The sequence below is a fragment of the Puma concolor genome, chromosome B1 (genome assembly GCF_028749965.1).
Source record: "Puma concolor isolate L17-30 chromosome B1, mPumCon1.1.hap2, whole genome shotgun sequence".
Classification (NCBI taxonomy): domain Eukaryota; kingdom Metazoa; phylum Chordata; class Mammalia; order Carnivora; family Felidae; genus Puma; species Puma concolor.
In genome coordinates, this window is record NC_141670.1 from 201,037,103 (window position 1) to 201,052,725 (window position 15,623).

General features: G+C 51.5%; 1 protein-coding gene across 9 annotated transcripts in view; it reads left to right on the top strand.

Moving 5' to 3' along the window:
* SLC2A9 (solute carrier family 2 member 9) overlaps positions 1–15,623 on the top strand; it is a 262,594-nt gene that overhangs the window by 193,634 nt on the left and 53,337 nt on the right. For 6 of the 9 annotated variants that reach the window (XM_025921820.2, XM_086705450.1, XM_086705451.1 and 3 more), the window contains one exon: positions 3,146–3,221. The exons of 2 other annotated variants lie outside the window; for them this stretch is intronic. In XM_025921820.2, the coding sequence (XP_025777605.1) occupies positions 3,146–3,221 (76 nt within the window). Of the gene's footprint in view, positions 1–3,145; positions 3,222–3,375; positions 4,098–15,623 lie in introns of those variants that run through there. One more of the 9 variants, XM_086705453.1, reaches the window with a different exon arrangement.

A 15,623-nucleotide genomic window follows, 5' to 3' on the forward strand; every position in this document is an offset into this window, starting at 1 on the left:
GTGGCCACGTCTCCCTTGGGGGTGATGTGCTGGCAGTGACCTCTGCTTCCCAGCTGCCAGAGCAGGGGTGTCCTGCACAGGGTGCTTTTGCAGGCCCCTCAGACTGACCAAGCTGGCTCCTTCACCAGTTGGGCGATGTTCTGGGACATTGTGTCAGATGTCTGGAAGGGCTGCTGAAGCACGTGGGCCCTCTAGGCCTCATGCCACAAGGTTTCAGAGCTCTTCCTGGCTTGGCTGCCCTCATCTGCCCATGTCCCCCTTTCCCTGCTCTGCCAGCCCTGTTCCCAGCAGCCCCCAAAGAGACTGCCCTTTCCTCTTCCTGGGACCTCCTCTGCTCACCTGGCTTCTCTCACTTTCCAAACCCACGAAGACCTGGATACCCCTTGGATACCTCTTCCTCTAGGAAGCCTTCCCTTACCCAGTGTCTCAGTGAGGCAACCTTCTCTGTGCTCCCAGGGACCCCAGGGGCAACCCTGCACTATCACTTATCACACAGGATTGGCTTTCCCTGTTGACTCATCTCTCTTTTCCAATAGGCAGTTGTGGGGGTAAGCGCCATGCCTGTGTCATTTCTGTATTCCTACCTCCCAGCCCAGGGCATGCCACTCAGGAGGAACTAAGAACAGTCTGCCAAATAAACGAATAGATGTATGTATGTATGGGTGGATGGATGGGTGGATGGATGGGTGGATGGATGAATGGGTGGATGGGTGGATGGGTGATGGGTGGATGGATGATGAATAGTGATCAGTGGATGGGTGGATGGATGATGGATGGATGGGTGGATGAATGATGGATGGATGGATGGATGGATGGGTGTGTGGATGGATGGATGGATGAATCGATGGATAGATTATGGATAGGTGGATGAACGTATGGATGGATGGATGAATGGGTGGATGGATGCATGGATGGATAGATGATACATGGATCGAAGAAGGTGTGGATGGATGGATGGATGGATGGATGGATGGATGATAGATGGAGGGATAGATGGATGGAAGAAGGTGTGGATGGATGATGGTTAGATGAATGGGTGGTTGGATAGATGGATGGATGGATGAATATGTGGGTTGATGGATGGATGGAAAGATGATGGATAGATGGATGCATGGATGGATGGATAGATGATGAATGGGTGGATGGATGGATGGATGGATGGATGATGGATGGATGGATAGATGGATGTGTGAATGGATTGATGGATGGATAGATGGATAGGTGGATGTGTGGATGGATTGATGGATGGATAGATGGATGTGTGGATAGATGGATGGATGGATATGTGGGTAGGTGGTTGGATGGATGGATGGATGGATGGATGGATGGATGGATAGATTATGGATGGGTGGATGAATATATGGATGGATAGATGGATGAATGGGTGGATGGATGGATGGATGGATGGATGGATGGATATGTGGGTAGGTGGATGGATGGATGGATAGATTATGGATGGGTAGATGGATTGATAGATGGATGGATGGATAGATGGATATGTGGATAGATGGATGGATGGATGGATGGATATGTGGGTAGGTGGATGGATGGATGGATAGATTATGGATGGGTAGATGGATTGATGGATGGATGGATAGATGGATGTGTGGATAGATGGATGGATGGATGGATGGATGGATGGATATGTGGGTAGGTGGTTGGATGGATGGATGGATGGATGGATGGATGGATGGATGGATGAATGGGTGGATGGATGCATGGACAGATAGATGATACATGGATCGAAGAAGGTGTGGATGGATGGATGGATGGATGGATGATAGATGGAGGGATAGATGGATGGAAGAAGGTGTGGATGGATGATGGTTAGATGAATGGGTGGTTGGATAGATGGACGGATGGATGAATGTGCGGGTTGATGGATGGATGGAAAGATGATGGATAGATGGACGCACGGATGGATGGATAGATGATGAATGGGTGGATGGATGATGGATGGATGGATGGATGATGGATGGATGGATGGATAGATGGATGTGTGAATGGATTGATGGATGGATAGATGGATGGATGGATGTGTGGATGGATTGATGGATGGATGGATGGATGGATGGATGGATGGATGGATGGATATGTGGGTGGGTGGATGGATGGATGGATGGATGGATGGATAGATTATGGATGGGTAGATGGATTGATAGATGGATGGATGGATAGATGGATGTGTGGATAGATGGATGGATGGATGGATGGATGGATGGATGGATGGATGGATATGTGGGTAGGTGGTTGGATGGATGGATGGATGGATGGATGGATGGATGGATTATGGATGGGTGGATGAATATATGGATGGATAGATGGATGAATGGGTGGATGGATAGGTGATAAATGGATGGAAGAAGGTGTGGATGGATGGTAGTTGGATGAATGGGTGGTTGGATAGATGATAGATGGATGGAAAGATGATAGATGGATGGATATATGGGTGGATGATGGATGGAGGAATGGGTGGATGGATGAATGGATGGTAACTTAGTGCAGTAGTGAGCCATGCAGTGTGCAAGACCTCACAATGCTCTTCTCAATTCTAGATCCTCCTTCAGCAAGAGCTGATAGACTTGGACATGGAAGGGCTGCTCTCTCTTCTCTTTACCCCCACCCTCCACTCTGAAAGTTTGTTGCTTACCCCTGTGCTGTACTCTCCTGTGCCTCTGTGGCATTGCTAACGTACAACCATCTCCTGAAACTTTTTATCCTTTCCTTTTCCTCTTGTGTGACCCGGGCTCAGCCTTCAGAGGTGAACACACTCTCCTCCCATCCCTGAATCTCTCTAGATTGGACTCGGGTGCCCTGACCCTTCCTTCCTCCCATGCTCCCCATGTCCCAGCACTGGTGACACCATGTTCTGCTTATCAACCATCCAGTCTCCTAGCACAGGGGCAATTTCCTGTACATCTTTCCACACCCAGCGCCAAGCCACCCCAACCCTGCCCGACAGGTGACAGCCCATCTAAACATACTGAATGACACCAGTTAACTTATCTCATACCTGTCAGAGCTCAGAGATGTAAAGTGACCCGCCCAAGGTCACACAGATAGATCAAGGAGGAGCTGGGCTGGGAACCCAGGTCCTGTTTGCACCGCTGCCCACACCCCTGCCCACACCCCTGCTCTCTCGCAGGACCACGCCCCCTGGATCCCATACCTGAGTATCGTGTGCATTCTGGCCATCATAGCCTCCTTCTGCAGCGGGCCAGGTAAGAAGCGCCTCCTTCCTCACCGCCGCCACCGAGCTGGGGTGTTCTCGTTGTACAGATGGGAGCGAGGGGCAAGGCCCACCTGAGAGTGGAGGGCAAGAGAGACTTCCCTACCCATTTGAATGCAATGATGACCTTCCTTTCCATCCCACAGATGGTAGCTAGCTGGTAACAGGCTCGCCCAGAGTGGGGTGACTGATAACGTAGAGCAGCGTCACAGCTACAATAACAGTTGCAAGAGCTCTGAGCCAGATGCGCTAGCTTGGGCTGAATGGGAGATACTCAAGTTACGGTCTGTGCCCACAGAGAAGTGACCACTTAGCGTGGAAGATATAACAATAATAATAGTGATAATAGTAATGTCCAAGATTTGCTGATCACTGGGGATGTGCCAGACGTGGCCAAGTACTTGATGCGTGCTGACTCGTCTGGGCTCGTGGCAGCTCTAGAGGAGGCAGGGATGGGAACGACTTGCATGCAGAGAGCTTTGTTGGACTCGCCCGACTCCCAGGACCCCAGCCACCACCTTATACTGGAGCTGCCTGAGGGTGGAGTCTGGAGCGTTCTGAGCCTCCATGTGCCCAGGACACACTTCCAGCCTCCACTCTGCCATTTCCCTATGGGACAAGTCCTCTTCTCTCCTTGGGCCTCAGTGTCCCCATCTATAAAATGGCCCTGCCTTTCCCTGGCTCTGTGTCTGTGTGCTCAGGGGCCCCCACCAGAGGCCACGCTGGGGCTGAGAAGGGCTTCAGGGCAGGTCTGACAGTTGTGCACATCCGTCTGGCGGGTGTGGCTGTGGTTCCTTGTTTTGGCTTGTATGTGGATGAAAACAACAGTGTGTTTCTATCAGAACAAATAGAACTGAATTTCTGTTTCTCCCTTTGTGTTGCTGCTTTTCACGGGTGTCAAGCTCCCTGTCCTGTCACGTTGGTGGACAGACAGCATCTGTCCCCTGTTCAGGACAGCAGTATGTTATAGGGAGGTGGCAGAATGGGCTGTGGAACGGCTGGCAGAGGGCATTAGGCCTGCACGTGTGTGTGCACACACCCGGGCACACACACCCTCACCACGTTGTGGCGGTGATTGGAGGGACCTTCCAGGCGGGGCAGCAAATTGACTGGAGGGCCACAAGGAGCACACATTGCAGTTAAAGCAGATTCAGCGGGTAAACGTGCTCAGTCCTATGGGGTCCCCCTTTGCTCCCTGTGTGGTCAGCATTCTCACGGGAACCCCTGCAGGGGGGCAGCCAGAGGCTCCCCACTAGCCCTGGAAACACCGGGGCGCAGACCAGAAGGACGGCCTCTGCTCCCACGGGGCTTATAGGCTGGAATGAAAATCAGACATCGGGCCTGGGGGAGCCTCTCTCAACCTCTTAATCGAAAATCAGCATTCACATGCATACACGCACACAGGTACACACATGTGCATACCCACGTTTCCATGCATGCACACATGTGCACATACATACACACGCAGGTGCATATGTGTACATGTTCGTGCACATACATGCAGAGCCATGTGAGCACATGTGCAATACACACACAGGCACATACGTATACACACGTGCACACGCATGCATACATGCACACGAGTACACACAGGTGCGTGTGCATGCATATGCGCGCACACATTTACATATATGTGCACATGCACACACAACATGCGCATCTACACACATGCACCACGTGTACACATGCACACAAGTACGCACATGTGCACACTCACGTATGCAGGTGTGCACACACAGGACAAGTGCAGCCACTGAGGGGAAGCTTTCGGTTTCATAGTGTGATTGTAGTGTTTTTGGGTTACCTTCTTCCATGACAGCTGTTTTCCCAGCAAGAACAATGAATGTTGATGTTTTATCTCAGTGGACGTCTTCTCCCCGTCTCCTTCACAGATAGGCTAACTGGGACGATCCACAAACCTGAAGTGCATTCCTGACCCAAACTGCTAAGCTTTGTCTTGTGTTTTGTCCCAAGTCCTCACTCTTCCTACCGCAGTGTCGATTTCACTGGTTTTCTTCAAATCACAGAGCCTGCTGAGTTTCTGGCAGTTTCGACCGTAAGCTCTTCCCTCAGCATCTGGGAGTCTCCCTAAAGGGAGGTCCGTCTGCCCTCCCTAATTCCATATCAGTGTGGGCTCCTATCCTCTGCTCCCCAAGCCCCACCGTGTTCCCCAGCAGCCAGGCCTCACCCGCTAGCCACTAGTTTAGCTACGAGATTGGCCAGGCTTTAGAAACTTCTCTTGAACTCACATCAACAATGTACAGCTTAAGCCCCAGGGAAATTACCCAAGGGAGGCTGCCATTTGGGTCAGGAGATCATCTTCAGTGGACAGGAGGGAGCGGATCCCAAGAGGAACCGCGCTGGGAAATTGTGGCTCAGAAATGCTGAGAGATAAAGGGCTGTGTGACTCCCCATTTGAGGCTGCCCCTCCAGGATTAAGGGAAATGGATCATCCCCCCAGGAAAGAAAGCAGGCGTTTGCCTGGGGCAGCTTCTGTGATGAGCAAATCAATTCAAGGAGGCTTGACAGGGAATTGAAATTAGGTGCAAGGCAAGACAGAAACAGGGAAGGCGGTTTCCTGCTACATATTTTATTTGTGCGCATAACCCCAAGGCAGTGGCCGAGACAGCTAATAAATGAGGCACCATAAAAGAGCTTATCTTTGAGGAAAAGGAGATGTCTCCAAAGCACGTCAATTACGGTGTGAAAAATCTTAGCTGCTGGGGCTCTGTGCCTGGCATGAAGTTAAACTCTCTAAGGCCGGTTTCGGTGCTGGTGGGGAGGACAGACACACCGCCATCTACCCAGAAACACTGAGTATGGTCACTGCGCTTGGAAGGTACAGTTTAGGAACTGAACGCTCCAGAAAGCTAGAGCAACCCTGATGGGGACGTACGAATGCCTGATGGGTGCGTGTGGGCAGGGAAAAAGGACTCCCCTACCTATCACATTGGTTGGATCTGGAAAGACGATGACCCACCCACTTGCATTAAGCGGTCCAGAGCTTCCATGGGGTCAAATCAGATGACTCAGTTCCCCTCGGAAGTTAGGAAACTATGTGCAAAACAGAATGACAAGGAAATTAATTTTCTAACCATGCAGAATTCACTGGGTAGGAGAAATGCGTGTGTCTACATTAAAACAGACCTACAAATCAAGAGAGAGATCCTGACGCCAAATCAGTGTGTGGCCCTCACTTTTGAACCTGGCTTCATGACAGTTAAATGAGAATGCCTCACGAACCCGGGTTAAACACGTAGCCGTCATTGCTCAGGACACATCCACGTCCCTACAGTGTGTTCACACAGATGGTGGGCTCTAACTGGAGGGTTGTGAGTCCCAGTCCCAATTCGTAGCAGTCCCAGTGCCAGCCGGAGACCCAGCCTCCACGCCCGGTACCACGTAGGATTTGGGAGATGCCCTTCTGAAAACTACCCTGTAAACACTTAACTATTACATAAGCTTGAAATTAGGTCAAGGTCCAACAGGAAGGTACTGGGAGCTGGGAATTTAAAGGGACCTGGATGAATGGCCTGTTTGCAGAGGTGTGGGCATGGCGAAGGGACTCGGCAGAAAAGGTGCAGGTGCCTCAGCAGCACAAGTAGGGGGAGGCTGCGGCCGACCCCCCAGCCTGAGCAAGCGCGGGATAGGCGAATTTTCATTGAAATCAATTTCTCCCTAAGAAGAGAATTAAATGCAAAGAAACAAGATTGTGTCGGGTAAAACTGAACTTTGAATCTGCACAAACCATTGCGATACTTCAGATTTTTTGCTGCCACTCTCACCCCCGAGAACCGATTTTTACCCGAGCTGAGACCCCAGCTGAGAATGCATTTTTTTTTTTACCAATTTTTTTTTTTTTTTTTTTACCAACTGAGAACCAATTTTTACCCCAGCTGAGAACGCATGCTGCAGACGGAGACGGGGATTCGTGAAGTCTTTTTGAGCAGTGCATTCATCTCTGGGAGCACAAAGAGGAATAAGAAGTGTCCCGCCCAGGAGCTTGGAGCCCAGGATTAGAGGCAATTTCAGGGAAAGTAAAAGAAACTATCATGGGAGTGGGGGTGGGGTTGGATAGGAAGCTGAAGCCCAGAGACGTTGAGTGTTTTCCCAAAAGTCACACAGCTGATGAGCCAAGATTGTAGTTCAGGTTGTGTGACTCCAGAGCCTGGGTTCTTAAGACCTTCGATAGAGGGAGCAAGAACTCCTGTCTCCTTTAAGGTCCTTCCAGCTGGAGTAAGAATCAAATTGACACGAGACAGATTAACAGGAGAAAATCAAATGTAATAGCATAAGTAAGAGAAATCCCCTCAGATAGGGAAATCACAAAGACAGGCAAAATGAGAGAACAAATACCCCCAAACCTAGGGGACCACGTGTGACCGTTTACTGCTCCAAGTCTGTAGGTCACCGTGGTAGTTTTGCTGTGCGGGCCCTCACATGTCTGTGCTTGGCTGGCGGGTTGGCTGGACGCCAGCTAACCCAGCTACACAGACCACTGGTCTGTCATTGAGAAGGGTGACCTGGCCACACATCCGTCCCCATCCACCTGACTAGCCTGGCTTGTTCATGTGATGGGTAAAAGCTACAAGACCAGAAGTGTGCAAAACCTCGTGAGGCCCAGGCTTAGAACTCAGTGTCACTTTTGGATAAAACAGGTAACGAGGGCCAGCCCAGAACCAGGAGGTGGAGAGAGCGACTTTGCCTCTCACGGGAGAGGCTGCAAAGAACTGGGACCATTTTACAGTCTCTCCAGAAGTTGTAGCCATAGAATAGGCAAGAGGTGACAATTATGGACTCTCATTTTAGAGAGAAATACATATATTTCATTCATTCACCCATCTCACAAATAGTTTTTGAGTGCATACTTGGGAGCAGGCATCCTTCCAGGCCTGAAGATAGAATGCTCTCTCTCTCTCTCTCTCTCTCTCTCTCTCTCACACACACACACACACACACACACACACAGTCTGCCCCTGAGGGAGATTCTCACAAGTGAGAGAGGCCAGGGTCCCACCGGGAGGATATGGCACATGCAAGCCAGGATACGTTGAGGAGCATTTGATAACAAGACAGATGCAATGGTAAAGGGAGATTTGGGGGAAATGTCAAAGACCTGATTATTTAGATGATGTCAACATACGACACTAACTTCCTATGTCCACCCCTCCACCCACTGGCCATGCAGGAAGCGAAACAATTTGCTGGAAGTTAATTCATCAAAAGTCAACACATCCAAGGTCACATTGCTAAAAGCCAAATCATACAGAAAAACAATTTGCTGAACGTACCTTATTTCTCTCACTGTCTGTTATGAATCTACAAAATTCTGTACAGAAAAGAATGATTTTAACAGCTTCTGTAGGTTTCTGTGTTGTTCCTTATTTTGTCTGCCTAAGCAAATTTTGAAGAACTTTCCTCTTGTTTTCTTGGCTCTCTGCTGTTGCAGGTGAAGGTTACGGGGGGAGCAGGAAGGCCCAGCCGAGTGACATAAAGTATATTCTCATCCAGGTCTTGCTCCCTCTCCAAATCCATTCGGTTTCAGAGATTCACGTAAAAAGTTACTGGGTTTGGATAGCAAGGAGACATCAACACATTTATCTTCCTTTATTCTGTGTTTGGGGAACAAGAGTGTGGATAGCAAAGGTTCAGGTAGCCAGGGTTCCCGCCTGTCGTGCGGGCTGGTTTTTCTCATTACTGTATTCTTATTCAGTAATGCGTTTTACATCTTTGGCTTTGGGTGAATTGACCTTGAGCCAACCATGTGACCTTCATCAGTCACTTCTCTGAGCCCTAATTACTGGCCAGGACAGGAGACAACACAGAGAACCCACAGGGAGGATGTGGGGCTCAAGAGAGGCCATCTGTGGATGCTTTGGAATCTCACAGCACCTTTGCCAAAATCTGCAGTGATTTGGGCAAGGCCACATTCCTCTATGGGTCTCAGGTTCCCCACCAGGGAAAGGAGGGGCTGACCCAGATAAGGAGTTCTCCGGCTGGGTGGCTACCCGTCAGAACCCCCCATCTGTGGTCAAACATAACCCTGGCACACTGTCCAGGCCACTGGGCAGGCAACAGGGATGGCATTTTTTTTTTAATGTTTATTCATTTTTGAGAAAGACAGAGAGGGAGAGGGAGAGAGGAAGAGAGCATGAGTGGAGGAGGGGCAGAGAGAGGAGGGGGCAGAGGATCCCACGCATGTTCTGCGCTGACCGCCCAATGCGGGGCTCAAGCTCACGAACCGTGAGATCGTGACCTGAGCCAAAGTCAGACGCTTAACTGACTGAGCCACCCAGGGGGCCCCAGAAATGGCATTTTAACATGTTTTCTGGACAATTTCTAAGCAGCCAGTCCAGCCCAAACCACTCCTGTCTGTGGAAGCTTCCAGACTTAGTGAGCAGCTCCGTGGCTGCCCAAAGACCCACACCAGCGAGCTAGCCAAACAGAGCACTGGCCGTTGACGTCTCTGGCACAGACCCTCAGGGCAATAGTAAAAGTCACAGTGACAATGTCGATCACAGTGGCAGCGAGGGCAGTCGTGTATCTAGTGGGCATTTCAGGTTCGTGCTGAGCGTTTCACTCAGGCCAGCTCACCCAGCCCTCAGACCAGCCCCCCAGGGCAGACCGCCGCATTCCCAGTTTGCACACGAGGGGGCTGACGCTCCGAGAGGCTCTGCTGTCATAGCTCCCAGGTGGCACCTGCTCCTGAAGTCAGTGACAAGGCAACGTTTGTGCTCCTAATACTGCAGTAGGGCGAGTGGTGCACCCCCGAGCTTCATGTCTGCTCAGAACCTCAGAGTGTGACCTTATTTATTAAGTTTATTTATTTATTTTAAGAGAGAGAGAGAGAGTGAGGGAGCGTGCAGGGGAGGGGCAGAGAGACAGGGAGAGAGAGAATCCCAAGCAGGCTCTGTACTATCAGCGTGGAGTCCATCGTGGGGCTCGAACCCACGGACCGTGAGATCATCACCTGAGCCGAAACCATGAGTCAGACACATAACCACCTGAGCCACCCAGGCCCCCAAAATGTGACCTTGTTTAAAAATAGGTCTTTGTAGATGTGATTAGTTAAGGATCTCAAGATGAAATCATCCTGGATTTACGGTGGGCCTGAAAGCCGTTGACGGGTGTCCCTAGAAGATGGGAAGATCCCCATGGAGACACACAGAGGAGGAGGTGATATGAAGACAGAGGCAGAGACTCGAGTGACGTGGCTCCAGCCACGGAATCCAGAGACAGCCAGCAACACCTGAAGCTCAGAGAGCCTCAGGACAGTTCCCCCCTTGGGGCCTCCAGAGAAAACTAACCCTCCCGGCACCCAGACTCAACTCTGGCCTCCAGAACCGGGAGAGAATCCACTTCTGGGATTCTAAGCCACCAAGTCTGCGGTGATCTGTTTCAGCAGCCTTAGGAAGCTAGCGCAGCACAAAGTTGGCAGGAAAATATTTCCTTCCCCCCAGGTGGCCGTAGGGGCAGGGCCAGGGGGCTTGGAAATCAGTCTTTCACCATCTAACACTTAATGCCAAGCAGATCGACGGGTGGCGGGCTACTTGCCAGGCTGAGGTACACGTTCCGCTTATCCAGGAAGACCAAGGGGAACATTGAACGTTGATATTTTCTTCCCGAAGTTGAGCACCTGTTCAGCACTCGGTACTTTTCCTCGTGCACCCTGGTCCTCCCGGCACCCTGCAGAGGAGACCTCCTGTCCCCAGTGAGGGCACCTGCACTCCAGAGAGCCTGCCTTGCCCACATCACCCGGCATGCAGGAGGCCCGTCAGGACTTGAACCCACGGCTCCCCAGCTCTGAGGTCTCATCTTTCCTCCTGTTCTCCCTCCCTCGTTTTCCCGAACGCTCAGTTTCCCTGCTTATCTCCTTCCCACAGTCTCCGGCAGAGTTAATTAGCAAGCTTATCTCCTGAAACGTGAAGATGGAAGTGTGGCAGTGCTCCTTAGGGTTTTCTGCCGGGCCTTCTCCAGAAGGGCTCGTCCCTCAGAAGCAGTCCACAAGCAAATGCAAATCCGGAGAAAGAATCTGGGCCCTCCAGAGTTTCAAGGTATAAGCCTGGGTTTTCAACAGAAAGGTGGAAATTTCCGGTTCTGCAGTTCCCGACGTGAGTGACAGGTGCCCAGCTTCTGGTTCTTTCTGTGGTGTCGGCCAGCAGCCGCCTCCCTCCTCGCTGACACTTGAGCGAACCCTGGGAACCTGGCAGGGGAAGCTGACCCTTAGCTGATCCTCACAGCCCCTGGGGTGAGAGCCTGATTCGCCGTCTGAGGGGACTGTCTCCTGTGGCCGCTGTGACACAGGACCACAAACTGGAGCCTTTAGGAACAGAAATTTATTTTCTTTTCTCACAGTTCTAGGGGGCAGAAGTTGGAAATAAAAGCGTGGGCCGGGCCGGGCTCGTCCAGAAGCCCTGGGGGAGAATCTGCTCCCTGCCCCTCTCCTGGCTTCCTGTGGCTGCTGGCTTTCCTCCGCGTGCAGCCACAGCCCGTGATCTCTGCCCCGTCTTCATATCGCCTTCTCCTCTGGTGTCCACCTCCCCCACCCCCCGCCGCTTACAGGGGCCCATAGGATGCACTTGGGACCCACGCTGATGGAATCCAGGGTGAGGTCACTAACTGAATCATCTTGCGCCCTATGACATGACTGTCACACCCCCAGGCGCTATGAGACGGAGTGAGTGGAGCACGCTGTCCCTCTCCTGTGGTTGGGGCGGGGGGTCACGACCCAACAACAGCCTTCCTCCTTCCTCTGCTCCTTCACCCACTTCTCTTTTTTTATTTTTTTAAGTTTATTTATTTATTTTGAGACAGAGAGAGAGAGAAAGAAGGGGAGGGGCAGAGAGAGAGGGAGCACAGAGCCCTATGTGGGGCTCGAACTCACAAACCATGAGATTGTGACCTGAGCCAAACCCAAGACTCGGACGCTTAACTGACTGAGCCACCCAGGTGCCCCTCTCCCTCACCCACTTCTTGTCTTAAAGTGGGTGAGGGGCTCAAGAGCTGTGAGTTAATGCTGCCTTTCCTGTGCATCCTGCATGCAGAGACTCGGAAGCCGCCTTGGGTGTCTCCGCCTCTGTTGCTTCTCACTCCGAGTCCAAGTGAAGCTTCTGTTTTGAGACCCAGCTACCCCTACAACGTAGATATGAGCTAGGTGGCAGCGTGGGTGCAGGACAAGGAACTATTGCCCCCGCCCAGGAGGCTCAGAGGGCATAAAAGGGGCACGTTCAGTGTCTAGATTTTCGGGAATCAGTAGAATGCAGTTTGGGGGGACAGGTCATGGTGAGGCAGGGCTGTGCTTGATTCCTGTGGCCGCTGCCACAAATGACCACTAATTTGGTGGCTGAGAACCACATCAATTTCCCCTCCTACGGTTCTGGGGTCAAAGTCTGAAATCACTTTCACTGGGCAGGGATGACTCCCTCTGACTCTGGGGGGATTTGACTTTGTGCCTTTTCCCCCTGCGAGACCACCCACATCCCTTGTCTTGTGTCCCCTCCTCATCCCTCAGAGCCACCAGCATGGCGTCTTCTCTCTCATCTCTGACCCCTGCCTCCTTTGTAAAAGGACCCTGTGATTACATTGGATGGGATAGTCCAGAATAGCCTCCCCATCTCAAGTTTCGTAACTTAATCATGCCTGCAAAGTCCCTTTGGGCATGCCAGCTAACCCGTTCACAGATTCTGGGGATTCACATGTGGACATTTTTGTGAGAGAGTTGGGGGCCGGGATGGGGCATTCGGGCAGTGATAGCATTTCCTACGGTTCAAGCATGTGAGATTGCAGGATGTATGGAAAGTGGCAGGTGGCCCAGGTGGCCAGTGGCGTTACAGGGGAGCTTGCGTTTGAGAGGGGACTCAGAGGCACGCAGGACCAGACCACACACCACCTGTGTACTCAGCCTGAATGGTGACTGGATTAGTCCGCTCAGCCGCCATGGCCAAGTACCGCGGACGGGGAGCTTTACACAACAGAAATGTACTGCCTCGCGGTTCTGGAGTCTGGAAGTCCAAGGTCAAAGTGTCAGCGGGGCAGTTTCTTCTGAGGCCTCTCTCCTTGGCTGGTAGACGACCGTCTTCTCCCTGTGTCCTCATGTGGTCATCGTGTGTGTGTGTGTGTGTGTGTGTGTGTGTGTGTGTGTGTCCTGATTGCCTTCTCTTACGAGGACACCAGTCATAATGGATGGGGCCCACCCAGGTGATCTCATTTTGCCTTAATCACCTCTTTAGACTCCCTGTCTCCAAATACAGTCACACCCTGAGGCCCTGGAGGTTCGAACTTCAACATATGAATTTTTCCCGGGGGTGGGGACCAGGAGGGGATGACACAATTCAGCCCACAACAGTGATTGAAAGTCAAAGTCTTAGAACAAGAAGCCACCACGGCTTAGGCACTAACTCTACCTCTTACGAACAGTGTGGCCTTGGGCAGGCTGCCTAATCTCTGGCCTCCTCTGAAAATTAAAGATAACAATAGTAATAGTCCCTTCTATTACAACAGTAATAGCTGGCCTTACAAAGGTTAAATCCATCTATTCATTCAAATAGTTACTGATGGAACCATGTGCCAGGCATTCCTATAGGTGCTGGGGATATAATAAAAACAAGAGACAAAAACACCTGTCACCGTGGAGCCTTTGCTATAGTGGAGGGAGACATAAAACACTGTGAAAAGTCCTCTATAACGTGTGCTGAAATGCGATAAGCGCTGTGGCGAAAATTAGAGCAGGGAAGGTGGGTGGGAAGCCTGTCTGGGGAGGTATTGAATTGGACCTGGGGTTGTCATGGAAGGTCTCGGTGGCAAAGTGACAACTGGGCAAAGACGGGAAGGGTGTGCGGGAATGAGACATGCAGATAACGGGAGAAAGAGCCCACCAAGCAGAGGGAACAGCTAGTGCAAAGGCCCTGGGGAAGGAACACGTCTAATCTGTTGAAAGAACAGCAAGGAGGCCAGTGAGGGCAGGGAGTGAGTGAAGAAAGAACAATTGGAGACCAGATTGAATTGATGGAGGACCGGGAAACAGCAGACCGTGGACTGCTCCATAGGCCGTTTCAAGGGCTTTGGGCTTTCTCTTTGGGAGAGATGGCAGCCTTCTGGGGATTTGGGGCTGAAGAGTGACAGCTTCTGTCACTTAAATGCACATAAAAACATTTTATGTTTTTAATGTGTGCTTAATTTTGAGAGAGAGCACACATGTACGAGCAGGGAAGAGGCAAAGAGAGAGAGAGAGGGAGACAGGGAGAGAGAATCTCAAGCAGGTTCTTCAGAGTCAGTGCAGAGCCCAGTGTGGGGCTTGATCCCATGAACTGTGAAATCATGACCTGAACTGAAATCAAGAGCTGGACGCTCACCCACCAAGCCACCCAGGTGCCCCTCGAAGCTCCTTTTTAAAAGATGTTCTTGGGTCGGATTTAGCTCAAGCGGTTGCTTTGCATGTGGTTATTAAAAGGATGTTCTTGACTGCCGTGTTAAAACAGCCTGTAGGAGGCCAAGGGTAAAAGCTGGGAAATCAGTCAGGAGGTTCTTATAACCATTCAGGCAAATGGCAGTGGCCGCTTGGACCAGGGTGGCGGTGGAGGAAGTGATGAGAAATGGTGGATTCCCAACACAGCAACCTTTGTAAGTTTTCATGGGCAGAATGCTCTGGCAGGCTGGACGTGGGATATGAAAGCAAGACCAGAGCCGAGAGACCCCAAGCATGAAGCTGCTGTTAACTGAGGTGGTGAAGCGAAGTAGATCGGGGGTCAGTCTTAGACATGGTAGTGTAGACATGACCATAAGCCATCCCTGGACGGGTGAGCTGACATGTGTAAAATACAGGCCCCGTCACAGGGTGGCTTGTCCAGAATCCAATGCCGAGGTGCAGTTTGGGATGAGGGACGTTGGTCAGGGGTCCTCACCCATTGAGAGGCACGGAGAGGGCAGAGGGAGAGATTGGGCTGTGATACAAGCCCAAGGGCAGCTCAGCCAGCCCCATGGGGAGTCTGCAGCTGAAATGGCCCGTTAGATTGGGCCGTGCTGTGGCCCAGGCCTTTCTACCCCTCCACCTGTAGTCGTCGGAAGTGGGCCATTCTGGGAAGGGCGTGCGCGGGGGCCAGGCGGTTCTCTGCAGCTGAGGCTGACCCTAAAGGGACTGATGGCTGGAGGCATCTGCCAAAAGCAGTCCTTTCCCGAAGCCCCACAGGATGGCATGACTCCGTGCCGGTCGTGCCCACATTCCCTTGTCTGCAAGTCCAAAATTCAAAAATCTCAGAAGAAACAATTATTTTTCAGCGGTTTGCACCAAAACCAGACCTGAGCAGACGTGAGCCTCCTTGCTGTCCTTCTTTCTGTCCCGTTTAGTGGGGCTCTAGGTGGTTCTCTTCCTCCTCGGATTATGGCAGCTGTGTCTCCT